A 13457-nucleotide genomic window follows, 5' to 3' on the forward strand; every position below is an offset into this window, starting at 1 on the left:
TTGTATTAAAATATGGATAAATACACCGAAACTGATGTAAAGCATAAAATGGGATTATTAAAAAATACATGAATGGCAATAAATGTTTGAATAATCTTTTATATTAAGCAATGTATATGGAGTTAATAAGTTAGTAAGTAAGTAAGTAATTTATATCTAAAGAGCTCTTTTCAAGACCAGGGTCACAAAGCCCTTAAACTATCAAAATAATACTCAATAAAAGATATACTTAAAAGTTTAAGATAACACAGAGAATAACACAGGAAATAAGTCAAGTTAAAGATGTAAAACTGCCTTGTTGTACTTCTATGACCACATAAAATCCAAAAATAAACAAAAGTTATTTGGACAAGTATTACAACCACCTTAAAATCAAATACACGAGTCATCCTCTAAGAATGTTAAGCTCGTTTTTTGGAAATATGTGACAGCGTCAAAGGTCAGCATTAAAGATAGCTGTATAAGGCTATCGAAGGCATTTTGACAGATAAGCTCTTCCAGAACATACTGATCACGGTCAGTCTTGCCATTTTTAGTTGTGGGAAACCAAAACGCCTCGTAAAATCCTTGAATACACGAGATTAGAGAGAGAGAGCTGATGAAATACGCATTCCTTTTCTAATCAATAATTCAAAATCGTATTCTTCAGTGTGTAAACGGTCATCACCACAGAAAGTCACACTTGACATCTTACGCAACACCTCAGTTTCAAAAAGGCAGAACCAAATTAAGCTAAAATTAGTAACCAAAACCAATATTAAGATTTTGAAGTGACAAGAATATTCGTTGGGTGAAAATAACCTTACTGCGTAACTTAGTCAACATAAAGAACTCAAAACAGGCCCACATCTACCGACTTACCACCAAAAAAATGTAGTTAATATTAACACCTTCATTCCTGTTTAGACTAACTACCCATCCGTCAGTAAGCTAAATAAGACAACACAAATAAGACACAAAGAAAATCCGAGAAACAGAGCAGATCATCACCAGGGTCATTGAATCATATAAACAGACCTCTGGAAAAAGTGCACACCGCCATGATGGAAGGATTGTTATCATTTCATCCAGAGTCGCACAATTGCATCCGCCAGGATGTGGAGACCAATTACCACTGGAGGTTGAGCTGGACATGTAATTGGTGTCTCTCTCCTCCCTCCCCCTCCTCTTGTCCAGAGCCAGTGGAAGCTCTGTGGCGAGGGTGGCAGAATACTAACCATTAGCCGGGGGGCCATATGGTCTTCCCTTCAAGATTTATGGTAAATAGTGGGCCGCTTCAATGTACAGATACACTTGGGAGGTGGCGGCACACTTGAAGGGAAGTACGTTGACAATATTTGTCAGGTTTTCTAACTGAAGTCAGGACGATTTAGAGAAATCGCAGTCTAAGTATAAACCAAATATGGGTAGCTACCATTGTCGTAAACATTAGACTTAATCATCAAATATTTTCATGTTTACCAAACTACATGTTCATTATAATTAACAATTATTATTAGAGACAACCGCTTGTACAACGTCACGATCTCACTGTCGGAACAAATTAAAGAAGAGGACTCGTGTGGTACATGACGATGAATTATTTATTCTTCACGGTGTCCTCACATGTTTGGTTGAATTATTCAACATGACAAACGCTCAGTATAAACACGTGTCATAAATATGAATGTGAAATAATATCATGCTACAGGGGACTTTCACTGGGACATGTCTAGCGGCATGAAATTGCTAATTTTATACCGGACGACACATTAAAGAGAGGGGATTTCTAAACCTCTAATGTAGGTGATATTTTGTCATGGGGGGATAGGGGGGGGGATTTCTCACTCATTAGACATCAACCATTGATATGGAAAGAAGGAGGAAGTTGAAGGACCAATGTGTGTGTTTTTAGAGCCGTTTGATGATGATGATGATGATGATGAATACTTTCCAGCAGCAAGGCATTAGTCATGAGGACTTTAAAGCGTCAGCTGTAGGGGGTTATTTTTCAGGATCTGTATGTTGTAATGCCATAGAACAGCTGAGGGATTCCAGAGAGAGGAGCCAATATATCTAAATCCCTCTTTACACAAGCACAAAAAGAGCAAAGAGTTTGCTTAGTGTGGACGATACGTCTGTTGTTTGCAAACACTGATAATTACAAGGTTTTAATCCAATCGTTCGTCTTTAAGGGATGGCCTTGACTCCTGAGATGGTTCGTGTCAAAGTCCTGATGTTCTCTCAACACCTGAAGCTGCCTGGACTACACGTCTAGAAAAAGCAACCCCTTGTTTTGGAGGAAAAAAAACAACAAACAACAGTGATCTTAGAGACTTGTGACTTGTGTTGTTAGTCAGCAGGTCTCTGGAAACTCACAATACAAATACAATAAGTCTTCATTGTCATGTCGAGACATTATTTCATTCACCAAACAAACCTGATTTTTCTTCTAGTACCGATCGTCAGATAAAATTCATAGAAGATGGTATTTAAGGAAACTATTTTAAAGACTAAACACAGCATGTTATTTTTAAACAAGATGTGACCGTTTTGACAGAAACAGACCCATTGAATTCAAACTAGGATATGTGGTGATACATATGGCGACTCGTCCAGTATTTTAATGGAACCAAAGCATTTGACGTCAAAACCTACCTTTCATCGTGGGTTTCCTCATACTGCCCGTGGAATCCTTCAATACATCCCTCCCCACGGAAGACAACAAAACGAAGGTGTACTTTCCCAGTTTCCTTGATGGACGTGAAGCTAACACTCGGCGGACGACGCTCGCTTCACGCCTTCGGAAAAAAAAAACACAACCGTCAACGGCGACTTTTACACGACCCTGCTCGGTGCAGACCGGAGACCAGTGTCGGGGGGAAAAAAAGGCTACGAGGTTCCCCGTGTGAGCCCTGTTGAGGCGGCGAGAGAGCGGCTAGCTGGCTAGCCTGTCGCTACTTCCCTTGTGAGCGCCGGAGAGCAGCAGCAGCAGCAGCAGGACTGAGGAACAAAGTTGAAGAAAAAGCTTCAGTACAAAGAACCCTGTTGCTGCGGTATATTCGCGGGGGAACAGCGGCCTCTGCTGGACAGTGGCGGTGGTGATACACGCTTGCGAGGACGTCACAAATCATGACGCAAGATAGGGACGCAACCACACCTTGGTTTTTACCGGGAAGGGAAATTACGTCAAAGATATTTTCTTTTCTAATATAAAATATCTACTTTGGATTGTAGTGTTTAAAATTAAACAAAACACGTTATTATATCCCTTAATAAAATACATTACATATAAAAGAATGTTTAGGAAAATAAAATTGAGTCGGAGATTTAATTAATTTCCTTTTTCAAAATAAGGCCCTCAAAACTGAACTGTGTTTTTAAAAATATAAACTGCTTTTTTTAATTGTAAATTATTGCTGTTCTTCAGTTTAACGTTATTTGTGCTAACTGTTATTAGGAAACTGTTTCTTCACGATCTTTCAATCACACAATTTAGTATGGTTTATTTGCTGAGTAAAGTGAAAATGGGTCTATTTAGCTTAAATTCACCACCCTCTAATGCATAAAATAATATTATATTTTTAATATAATACACACTTGCTATAGGAAGGAGAGTATCCGTTTCTTATTTATTACCACTGCGGTCAGGATATTTTATTAAAAAATATATATGCCTTCCTTTACTCTTAGTATGTGTGAGAATGTTTATCGTTGTTTTTATTTATTATTTATTATTACATTATTCATTATTGTGCTTTAAAAAAATGTTGCTAATGCATTTTCTTAGATTTTAACTGATTTTAACATGTTTACTGTATTTCTTAATTTGTGTTTGTATTGTAATCTTTGTTTTTGGAGTTGCTGTGACAATTGTGGGAAGAATAAAGACATCTCTTCTTCTTACTCTTAAAGTGAAACTTATAAGTGAATTATATTCTTGCATAGTTTTAAGATGCGTTGTTGCGTGTTGTTTTGAGTGGGTTGTATCTTTTGCAGATTACAATATTTTGAAGATTAGAATCTTAATTTTGTAGATCTCCAACACATTACTGATATATTGTCATCTCATTCTCATGTCAGATGTCAAATTGTTTTTTTCCAATAGCCAGCAATTTTTCATAAACAATAAAAAATAATACATAAAAAATAAAATAAGAAGAAGAACATAAAGAGAAAGAACAAGATGACACAATCTAAGTCTAAAGATAAAGACAAAGAACATAGGTCAAAGAAAAACAACAAAGACAAAGGATACAAAGACTAACATAGAACAGAACATCCAGATACTCTCACTCCACTCCTGCCCCCGAACTCAGAATTGTACAATTTAATAGCCCGAGGAATGAATGAGTCCCTGAGTCTATTTGTTTTGCACCTGGGTAGGAGCATTCGTGCACTCATTCTGCTTCTCTGCTCACTGATGACAGTGTTCAGAGGATGACTGTCATCATCCATGATGGACAGTAGTTTGTTCAATGATCTCCTCTCAGCAACTGTCACCAGTGAGTCCAGCTTCATTCCAAACACAGAACCAGCCCTCCTGATCAACCTGTCCACTGTTGACACTCCTCTTGGACACATTTCCACCCCAACACACCACAGCATAGAACAGGACACTGGCCACCACAGACTGGTAGAACATGCAGAGGAGCTTCTTGCAGATGTTAAATGATGGAAGCCTTCTCAGAAAGTGATACATGGTCTGTATTGCAGGACCAGTCCAGTTTACTGTCCATCCACTGTCAACTATCTCCACCTCGTCGCCTCTGATGGACACTGGACGTGGCTTTGTCCTGGACCTCCCGAAGTCCAAGACCAGCTCCTTGGTCTTTGAGGTGTTCAGCTGCAAGTGGTTCCTCTCACTCCAGTCCACAAAGTCACGTATCAGACTCCTATACTCGTCTTCGCTGTTGTCCCTGATGCATCCGACAATGGCAGTGTCGTCAGCATACTTCTGGACGAGACTCAGCTCTGAGTTGTAGCAGAAGTCTGAAGTGTAGATGGTGAAGAGGAGAGGGGCCAGTACTGTCCCCTGAGGTGCTCCTGTACTGCACACCACAGTGTCAGACTTGATATCCTTCAGCCTGACATACTGTGGTCGATCAGTAAGATAGTCCGTAATCCAGGAGACCAGACCAGGGTCCACATTCATCTTAGTCAGTTTGTCCTGCAGCAGAGTGGGTTTAGGACAGTTTGTATAACAGTAAATATGGAATATTAAAAATAAATATAAGCAAGTCTCAAATGCAGTACATCGGACTAGAGTACGTGACGCCTTGGTAATACAAAACAACTTCCTTATTTACGATTGGAAACGTTTTTCCAACATATTTTGAAGATACCTGGTGGAGAAAACATATAGTTGCTTCGAGGTTTGACTGACCACACTAGAAAACCTCACGGTGGCAGCAAAGTACAATATTTGTAGAAGACCTCAGGTAGAAAAAGGACAAGCGATGTGTTAATTTAAGTGTCAGACCTCTATTGTATCAGTATGTGTCCGTGTCTCCAAACTCTGCTGTGATTGGTCAAACATTGAGGTTTGACACCGCACGTCACCAATCCCTGAAGTCTGCTACTCCAAGGTACTCGATGTATAAAAAAGCTGGTGTGATTACATCTGGCTGGAGGAGGAGTGAAGCCATTATTACATTAAAATGCAAAAAAATGTATTAAAATACAAAAAAATGTATCAAGTAATAAGTTCAAAACATGGTCATGATGAGGGACTTACTGCATCTTGGAGAGAAAGACTTCAACATTTGAAACATTTCAGCGAGTCAAGAGAGTTATTTGTTAAACATTTGCCTTTTTTGGGCGTGAGGGGACTAATTCTTTAACCAACTAAACTAATTCTCATGATAAAGTAGGTCAAGCCTAAATGTTTAATTTCCTCAGAGTCACTTCCTTTTTTAAACACACCACACCTTAAGAGCCCACCACAGAAATAGATGTATGAGCACCACTGACACCACTTGACTTAGATTTGAATTAAGTAGAAATGTAGAAAGTTTGGACAAGTTTTTCATGTTTCACTGATTCAGTTACAAATGCCATTGTGTCCACCCACTTTCTACAAGCCTCAGGATGCGTTAGTTACTAGTGAACTGTGATAAAACTAGTAAAGAGATGAAAGAAAAGTATTTATTATATTATGGTTAACACAAGCTAGAAGATGGTTTAACGTGGCTAATGAAGGAAAACTAATTTGAGTTGTCCACGAACCAACAGTCACAGATGTGTGAAACTACACTCCTGGGTGGGGCTTTCTCTGTTTGATTTAAAGTTCCTGTTTGTTTCTTGCAACCACTGAGATAAAACACACTCACACATACACACGCTTCTATCACAATTTTGGAATGATAAGGCTCTGTCGCAATACTAAGATTCCAACAGGAATTTCCAAATCCAGAAACCATATCATACTCTATAGCTAAGTGTTGCAAAAGTACCGTAGGCCAAGAAATACCTTTAATGAACTACTGTTCAGGCATTATTTAACTTCTGTTGCAGATCCTAAAGTCATTAAAGCTCCAAATAATGATTGTCCAGATTTCCGCACTCCTTGGATTTTAATGTTTCTTACTTACAAGGTAAAATGAACAATATATATAACATTCAGAAGCTTTAAACCTGTGGATGGATATCCAGAGGTTCTCCTCATCAGGATGTGAATGGAGCAGGATTCCTTCTCTTTTGCCAAAATGACAACAGAACAGGAGATTGTGTCATGGTCCAACTCTCAGTTTAGTCCATGCTAAACATGTCAAGAGAAGGGACAAAAGTTGAGTAAAGGATAGAAAACCTTTAAGGGAAAAATCTACACCATGACCTGAAGTTTTTAACTATGTCTTAAAACAATGCATAACGTTTGTCCGTTCATTTTTCTGAAACAATTATTTAGTTTTGGACAGCAATGATTTGTACAGTAAAACTCTCTCAATCTTTTAATGCTCCCCAGATGCAACACTAATAGACTCAGGGACTCATACATTCCTCTTGCTTTTAGACTGTATAATTCTGAGTTAAGGGGCAGGAGTGGAATGTGTTATTTTATTCTATGTCAATCTTTGTATCCTTTTCCTTTGTATCCTTTTCTTTGCGTTAATTTCTTTGATCTATGATCTTTATACTTTGCACTTTGTCATTCCTTGCACTTTGTTCTTTTGTTTGCAGTTTGTTCTTGTTTTTATGAAACCTGCTGTACCTTCTATCGTCTGCTGTGAACTGGAAACCTACTTTCCCAAATTAGATATCCAGAGGGATTAATAAAGTCTATCTAATCTAATCTATCGGGCTATTAAATTGTACAATTCTGAGTTCGGGGGCAGGAGTGGAGTGAAAGTATCTGGATGTTCTGTTCTATGTTAGTCTTTGTATCCTCTGTCTTTGTTATTTTTCTTTGATCTATGTTCTTTATCTTTAGACTTAGATTGTGTCATCTTGTTCTTTCTCTTTATTTCTCTTTGTTCTTGTTCTTATTTTATTTTGATTAATTTTTTATGAATTGCTGTATTTGCTGTGGCTATTGGAAAAAAACAATTTCTCGAAGGAGACCTCCTGAGGGATCAATAAAGTTTTACCTTACCTTACCTAATCTCGTCTATGTCTCCTTCGGGATCAATAAAGTTTTACCTTACCTTACCTTACCTAATCTTGTCTATGTCTCCTTCGGGATCAATAAAGTTTTACCTTACCTTACCTTACCTAATCTCGTCTATGTCTCCTTCGGGATCAATAAAGTTTTACCTTACCTTACCTAATCTCATCTACATTAGCATGACTCTTCACTACGTAACTCTGTTTAGTTCGACCTGTCCAGAGATTCTGTGAGTGTCATGTGACCACCAAGCTGTTTTAAAGTGTGTCAGTGGGTCAGAGACAGTGTTTTCCTGATGAAGTACTGAGAGACTTTTTCAATTTACCAGGAAGAAAAAATTGATACAACAAGGTGTTTTTTTTTGCAATCTAAGAACAAAGAATACAAAGACACATGGGGGGGAGATCGAACTTACGTATTTCCGCTTCAACCAGCCTCGTAATAAAACCAACTTCCTGGCATTTTCTCAAAAGTACAAGTGCGATTGTTGCTTCATATCCTCAAAAACATCCAAGTGTGTTACTCAAAGAACATCTTTACAAATTGCTTAGTGCGGCATTTAGATGTTTGGTAATAACTCTTCCAGGAATGGTTCTTATGACCTTGAGCAACACACCGACTATCAGATGATGAGAAAATCTGAAGAATCGCTTTGGAACAATCTTCCTCTCTCTTTGCGCTTGATGGATCTACTGACTCCTTTAAGAAACATCTTAAGACGTTTCTATTTGTTCAGGCTTTTCCTTGATTTTCTGGAACTCCTGTTGTGTTATCAGTTTTATCTTGACCTTTAAAGTTTATACTTTATTGAATATTGTTTTGATTGTTTAAGCGCTTTGTGACCCTGGTCTGGAAAAGCGCTATATAAATAAATGACTTACTTACAAAAGATCATCCACTTTGTATCCTTTGTGGTTGACATGGTTGATTCCAGAGCCAACCATGCATCACCTCTAAGTTCTCCTTGTTAGAAAGTGAAAATAAATCTAAAGGAAAAGTCATTATTAAACTTTAATACTGCAACTGTGATGTAACACTTTTGTTTCACACTCATATCTGCATTGCATCTTGTATGTGCATGTGCATGGGTGTGTCCACTATATAGAGTATTTGGGTAACTTCCTCATAAGTTCTGTGCGACAAGAAAACTCTGTTGTCAGCGACAACATCATTTGCACACGTGCAGCCTCACCCGGAGATACAGTAGGTGCTTTGTTCTTTCATATTTGATCAAACAATACTGATAACAAACAGTATAAGACAGTTTAAAACGAAATAAAGTGAATGCATTTTGCCATTTATTGGAGAAATATATAAATGAATTATTATATTATTATAACATTTATTATATATTATTTATAATAGCTGGAATTAGTAGTAAATCATTTATAATTTATTTAATCTGTGGTTAAAAATGTTCTGTTTATACACTGTTATAAGTGTTGTCAAGTAGGATAATAACATATAGATATATTAAGAAGTATTAAGATATCATCAATAAATATGAACGTGAATGAATAAATTATTGAAATATTTAATGATAACATCCAATTAATATGAGAAATTTTGCAAAAAACCCTTTAAATATTTGAAGTTTAAAAACAATCTATTCGTAATATAATATCTCAAAATGCAAGTGTATTGTTCTGCATGCTATAGCTTAATGTTTCCACCTAAATTATTTAATAATATTAGGTTTTAGAGCCTCTAAAATGCTCATCTTGGCCACCTTGAGGGTTTTAAATGATTTCACGTGGAAGACATTTAAATGAAGAACTTTAAAAGTATTGCAACATCCTTGTGGGGAAGTACTTGTAACGTGAGATTATTGACTGAACTCCGGTGTTTTCAGGTTCCAGGGATGATAGCCTGTGTAACGACAGGAGTTTCACACTAGCGTCCTTCACTCCACTCGTCATGGACGTCATCTCCTCGCTCTCGTCCCCCTCCTCCTGTCCACACCTGTACCCCGGCCCCGACCCCCCCCCAACCGACATCAACTTCGTGATCCTGCTCCATTACAACTTCACGGGTCGCCTGCAGAACCGAACCGTCTCCAGCGGCCAGACCCGCATCGGCGTCTCCATGGCCGTCTTCCTCTTCATCAGCGTCTTCATCATCCTGGAGAACCTCCTGGTGCTGGTGGCGGTCATCTCTCACATCCGACACCGCCGGCGATGGCTCTACGTCTGCGTGGCCAACATCACGCTCAGCGACATGCTCACCGGGGTCGCCTACCTGGTCAACATCTGCATGTCGGGCGGCCGGACCTTCGGCCTGTCGCCGGCCCTCTGGCTCTTCAGGGAAGGCTTGCTGTTCGTGGCCTTGTCGGCCTCCATCTTCAGCCTGTTGCTGATCGCCGTCGAACGCTACACCACCATGATGAAATCGCACCAAGAGAAGTCAGACCGGAGGACGTACTACAGGATATACGGCCTGGTGGCGCTGTGTTGGGTTCTGGCGCTGGTGATCGGCTTCCTCCCCCTGTTGGGCTGGAACTGCTTGTGCAGTCTGGACCAGTGCTCCACTCTCCTCCCTCTCTACTCCAAGACCTACATCTTCTTCTCCGTCCTCGTCTTCTTCTTCATCCTCCTGACCATCGGCGTCCTCTACGGAGCCATCTACTGCCACGTGCACCGGACCTCAGGGTTGGGTCTCCAGCGGACCCGCAAGCGGCCCCTGGCTCTTCTCAAGACCGTCATCTGTATCGTCGGGGTCTTCCTGCTCTGTTGGGGTCCTCTGTTTCTGCTCCTCCTGGTGGACTTCTTCTGCGTGTCCCGCCAGTGCGGCCTCCTCTTCAGCGCCGACTTCTTCATCTCCCTGGCGGTCTTCAACTCGGGTCTGAACCCCATCATCTATGCCTTGGGGAGCGGCGAGATGAGGAGGGCCATCGCGGAGCTGCTGTGCTGCTGCTGCCTGAGGGCCGGACTCTGTGGCCCCCGCACCTTCACGTCCAAGGACAGCAGCAGCACTTCGGAGAGCAGGAGGGACAGTCTCAGGAACAGCTTCAGCAAGGTCAGGAACCTGGGTGTAGCATCCCCTCCGTCGACCCCCAAGAAGTCACGTAAAGTCATGAAGAAAAGTAGGTTGAGCTCCACCACCAGCTGCCTCTCAGTTTCAAGTGGTTAGACCACAATATCGTCTCCTCCCAAACATGCCTGCGAGAAGCCACGCTCTGGTTCCATCATCACGCACTCGCACTGAACTTTAAAATGGTCTGTCTTTATGAAATATATACAACAAAAAATAGTTTTTGCTGTATTTTAGAAATGTGATTGTAAAACTGTGAAAACTTTTTGATGAACCACGAAATTGAAATACATTTAAAAGACCAATAATGTGAACATAACCTCCTTGTTAGGTGTAAATGTGTGTGTGGCACTTTGTAACAAACAAACTTAGAAGTCAGAACCTGATGACAGATCATCGAGTCTTGCGCGCCTTAAGACTGCACTTCTTCTTTCCGCCTCTAGAGGATGACATTGCAGTTATAAAAAGAACGACTGTTAACAGAAATGAAATGTTGGTGATGTATAATAAGGATAAAAAGTATAATTTTAACTGTTACATTGTGAATATTTATTATGTTTCAATTATTATTATGCTGTTTAATATTTAACCTTAAATGCATTCTCTGGTCTTCTGTATTAAGGTTGACTTTTTGTTGTCAATAAAATCTTCTTTTTTTCTCACAATTTCTGCTCAGTTTCTTCAACCAATGATTGGTTATTTCATCATATTTACTTCCTTCTTTGTTTGTAAAGTCATGCAAATTTCCTGCCAGTAAAGAGTAGATGTTGAGGCACTCTGCAGTTTTAAAATGCTTGCAAATGTCAATAATATTAAATAAAGATGATTTGTTATCACTTTCCTATGACACTTGACTGATCAAGGTCAAAGTCAGTGGAAAATAAAGGGAATGTATGCTTTGCCTTTGTGCATTTACACATGCTCTATAATGACAATAAAGATTCTTAAATCTCAAAACTCAAATATAACCGAATATGATTCATTTTTAATTAATTTAACTTAAAGCATGATAACTTAAAGAGAAAGAGGGCATAAGATCCCCCTGAAATTCATTTTAAATAGTTACAACATATTTTAAATATATTTCATATTTGATTTGAATTAAATGTTGATGATTTTCATCATTTAGGCTCCTCTATGTAATTGTAAAGCCCATTCTTCGAGTTATTTTTATTATTTGGTTTTCTAATTTATGTTATCAGCCAATAATTAGAATAAAAAAACAAAAGAAACCAGTGAAATTGAGCATTTAAAAAAAAAGTTTCCCCCATTTTTTTATTTTGCTCATGAGCACGAACGCACATTTCGACATGCAGAGATAACCGTGTCATAACAGCGGTGATATCATCGCCCAGAAGCCTCTTTGTGGTGCGTTTGCTTCACACCTGTGTGGAAATAAAGTTGTGTGTCGCACGACCACAAGATTGATGCTTTCACTGTGATGTGACCATTTAGCCAACACCAGGGTGTCTCCAGGAAGACTCAAGTCAGTGAAAAGACCTACAAGAAATGCTATTACAACAGATTTATTTTAACTGTATATATTTGTAAAGAGGGGTGTGGTGCTCTCCAGCATCTTGATCATGATAAGAGAAGGATGACATTGATGTATATTTTACTTACTCTACTTTAAAACAAAAATAGCAATTGAAGTGTCTCTTTCTCGGGCCCTGGCTCGGGTCCAGGGTGTGATGCCTGATCAGAAAAATGTAAGAACTCCAGACACAATTAGCTCAGGAATGACTTTAAAAACAGCTGCCAATCATCAATGCGTGTTCCTCGCTCGTCCCTTTCCCCGGCTGGAGATGTGCTGCGATGAGTTAATGACGGTTGCGTGCAGACGTGGCCGAGCCCGCCGTCATTACCTCGCCGGCTCTGCCTGCAGGTGTGGAGCAGACAGCTAATGATGGAGTGTCTGTGGAGAGCAGAGGCAGCAGCTGAGACGTCATGTGTCGCCATCAGCGTCGAGTCGACCTCGTGACACATTCAAGGACCTTATGTAAATGGTCAAGTGACATTGTCGGGGAGGAAGAAAGGTGGGGAGACGGATCAAATTAAACAGCATCTGCTGTTTGTCGACGTATATAAATACATGTTATTGATGTTGTTTTCTCTATTGTTTATTACATAGTCACTGCAGTGATTGTCTTGTTGCACTTCCTGTTTAATCAGCTTTACATTAAAAACAAAATTCACATAGAATTTTTTTTCGGACAGCTAACAATTGTGTTTTTATTTATTAGGGGTGTTTCATGATACATGGGGCACCGATACTCCGGCCACTCCGGTTTCCTCCCACAATCCAAAACCAGAGGTTGAATGAGGAACTCGGGTATGTTGACCTGTGTGTGTGTGTGTGAATGATTGTGTGTCTTTGTGTGTCCTGCAACTAACTGGCGTCCTGTCCAGGGTGTCCCCCGCCTAACGCCCGAAGAAACTGGGCTCCCCCTCCCCCAATAATGAATAAAATGTAAGATACTGTAGTAACAAGGATATATTTGTAGAATCAAGTCGAGTACTTGACTCTGGTGTTGCAGAATTTACAGACCACTTGACTCTCGATGAAGTCGTAACTGCTTTTATTTGTTTTCAAACCTAAATATGTCCAAACATCAGCTTCAAAAGCTGCTGGGGTCGACTGTATCCTCTCGTCCTCAGTCATCGCCGGGATCTCGCCAGGATCTATCAACCATAAAAAAATATGATTTTCAAGCAAAAAGAATAAATATATATATATATATATATATATATATATATATATATATATATATATATACTGTATATATATATAATAACGATACAGTGCGGTCCAATACAAACACAGTATCGTGGATATTGCGATATA

At 39.5% G+C, this 13457-nt stretch overlaps 2 protein-coding genes across 8 annotated transcripts in view; one reads left to right on the forward strand and one right to left on the reverse strand.

The window, feature by feature from the left end:
- myo9bl (myosin IXb-like) overlaps positions 1-2964 on the reverse strand; it is a 53854-nt gene extending 50890 nt beyond the window's left edge. For 5 of the 6 annotated variants that reach the window (XM_087783661.1, XM_087783659.1, XM_087783660.1 and 2 more), the window contains exon 1: positions 2638-2964. The gene's annotated coding sequence lies outside the window, so the exon portion shown is untranslated. The remainder of the gene's footprint in view (positions 1-2637) is intronic. The other variant, XM_087783662.1, reaches the window with a different exon arrangement.
- A 5766-nt stretch (positions 2965-8730) lies between these two features.
- Positions 8731-11277, forward strand: s1pr4 (sphingosine-1-phosphate receptor 4). 2 transcript variants are annotated; one of them, XM_087783671.1, is made up of 2 exons: positions 8731-8785; positions 9435-11277. In XM_087783671.1, exon 2 carries the CDS (start codon positions 9500-9502, stop codon positions 10709-10711), a length of 1212 nt encoding a protein of 403 aa, XP_087639797.1. In that variant the 5' UTR covers positions 8731-8785; positions 9435-9499; the 3' UTR covers positions 10712-11277. The 2 variants fall into 2 exon arrangements, with proteins under 2 accessions (XP_087639797.1, XP_087639798.1); XM_087783672.1 differs by having other exon boundaries at positions 8758-8789.
- The last annotated feature ends 2180 nt before the right edge of the window (positions 11278-13457 follow it).

The sequence above is a fragment of the Callionymus lyra genome, chromosome 2 (assembly GCF_982586985.1).
Source record: "Callionymus lyra chromosome 2, fCalLyr1.hap1.1, whole genome shotgun sequence".
In the NCBI taxonomy this organism is placed as follows: Eukaryota; Metazoa; Chordata; class Actinopteri; order Syngnathiformes; family Callionymidae; genus Callionymus; species Callionymus lyra.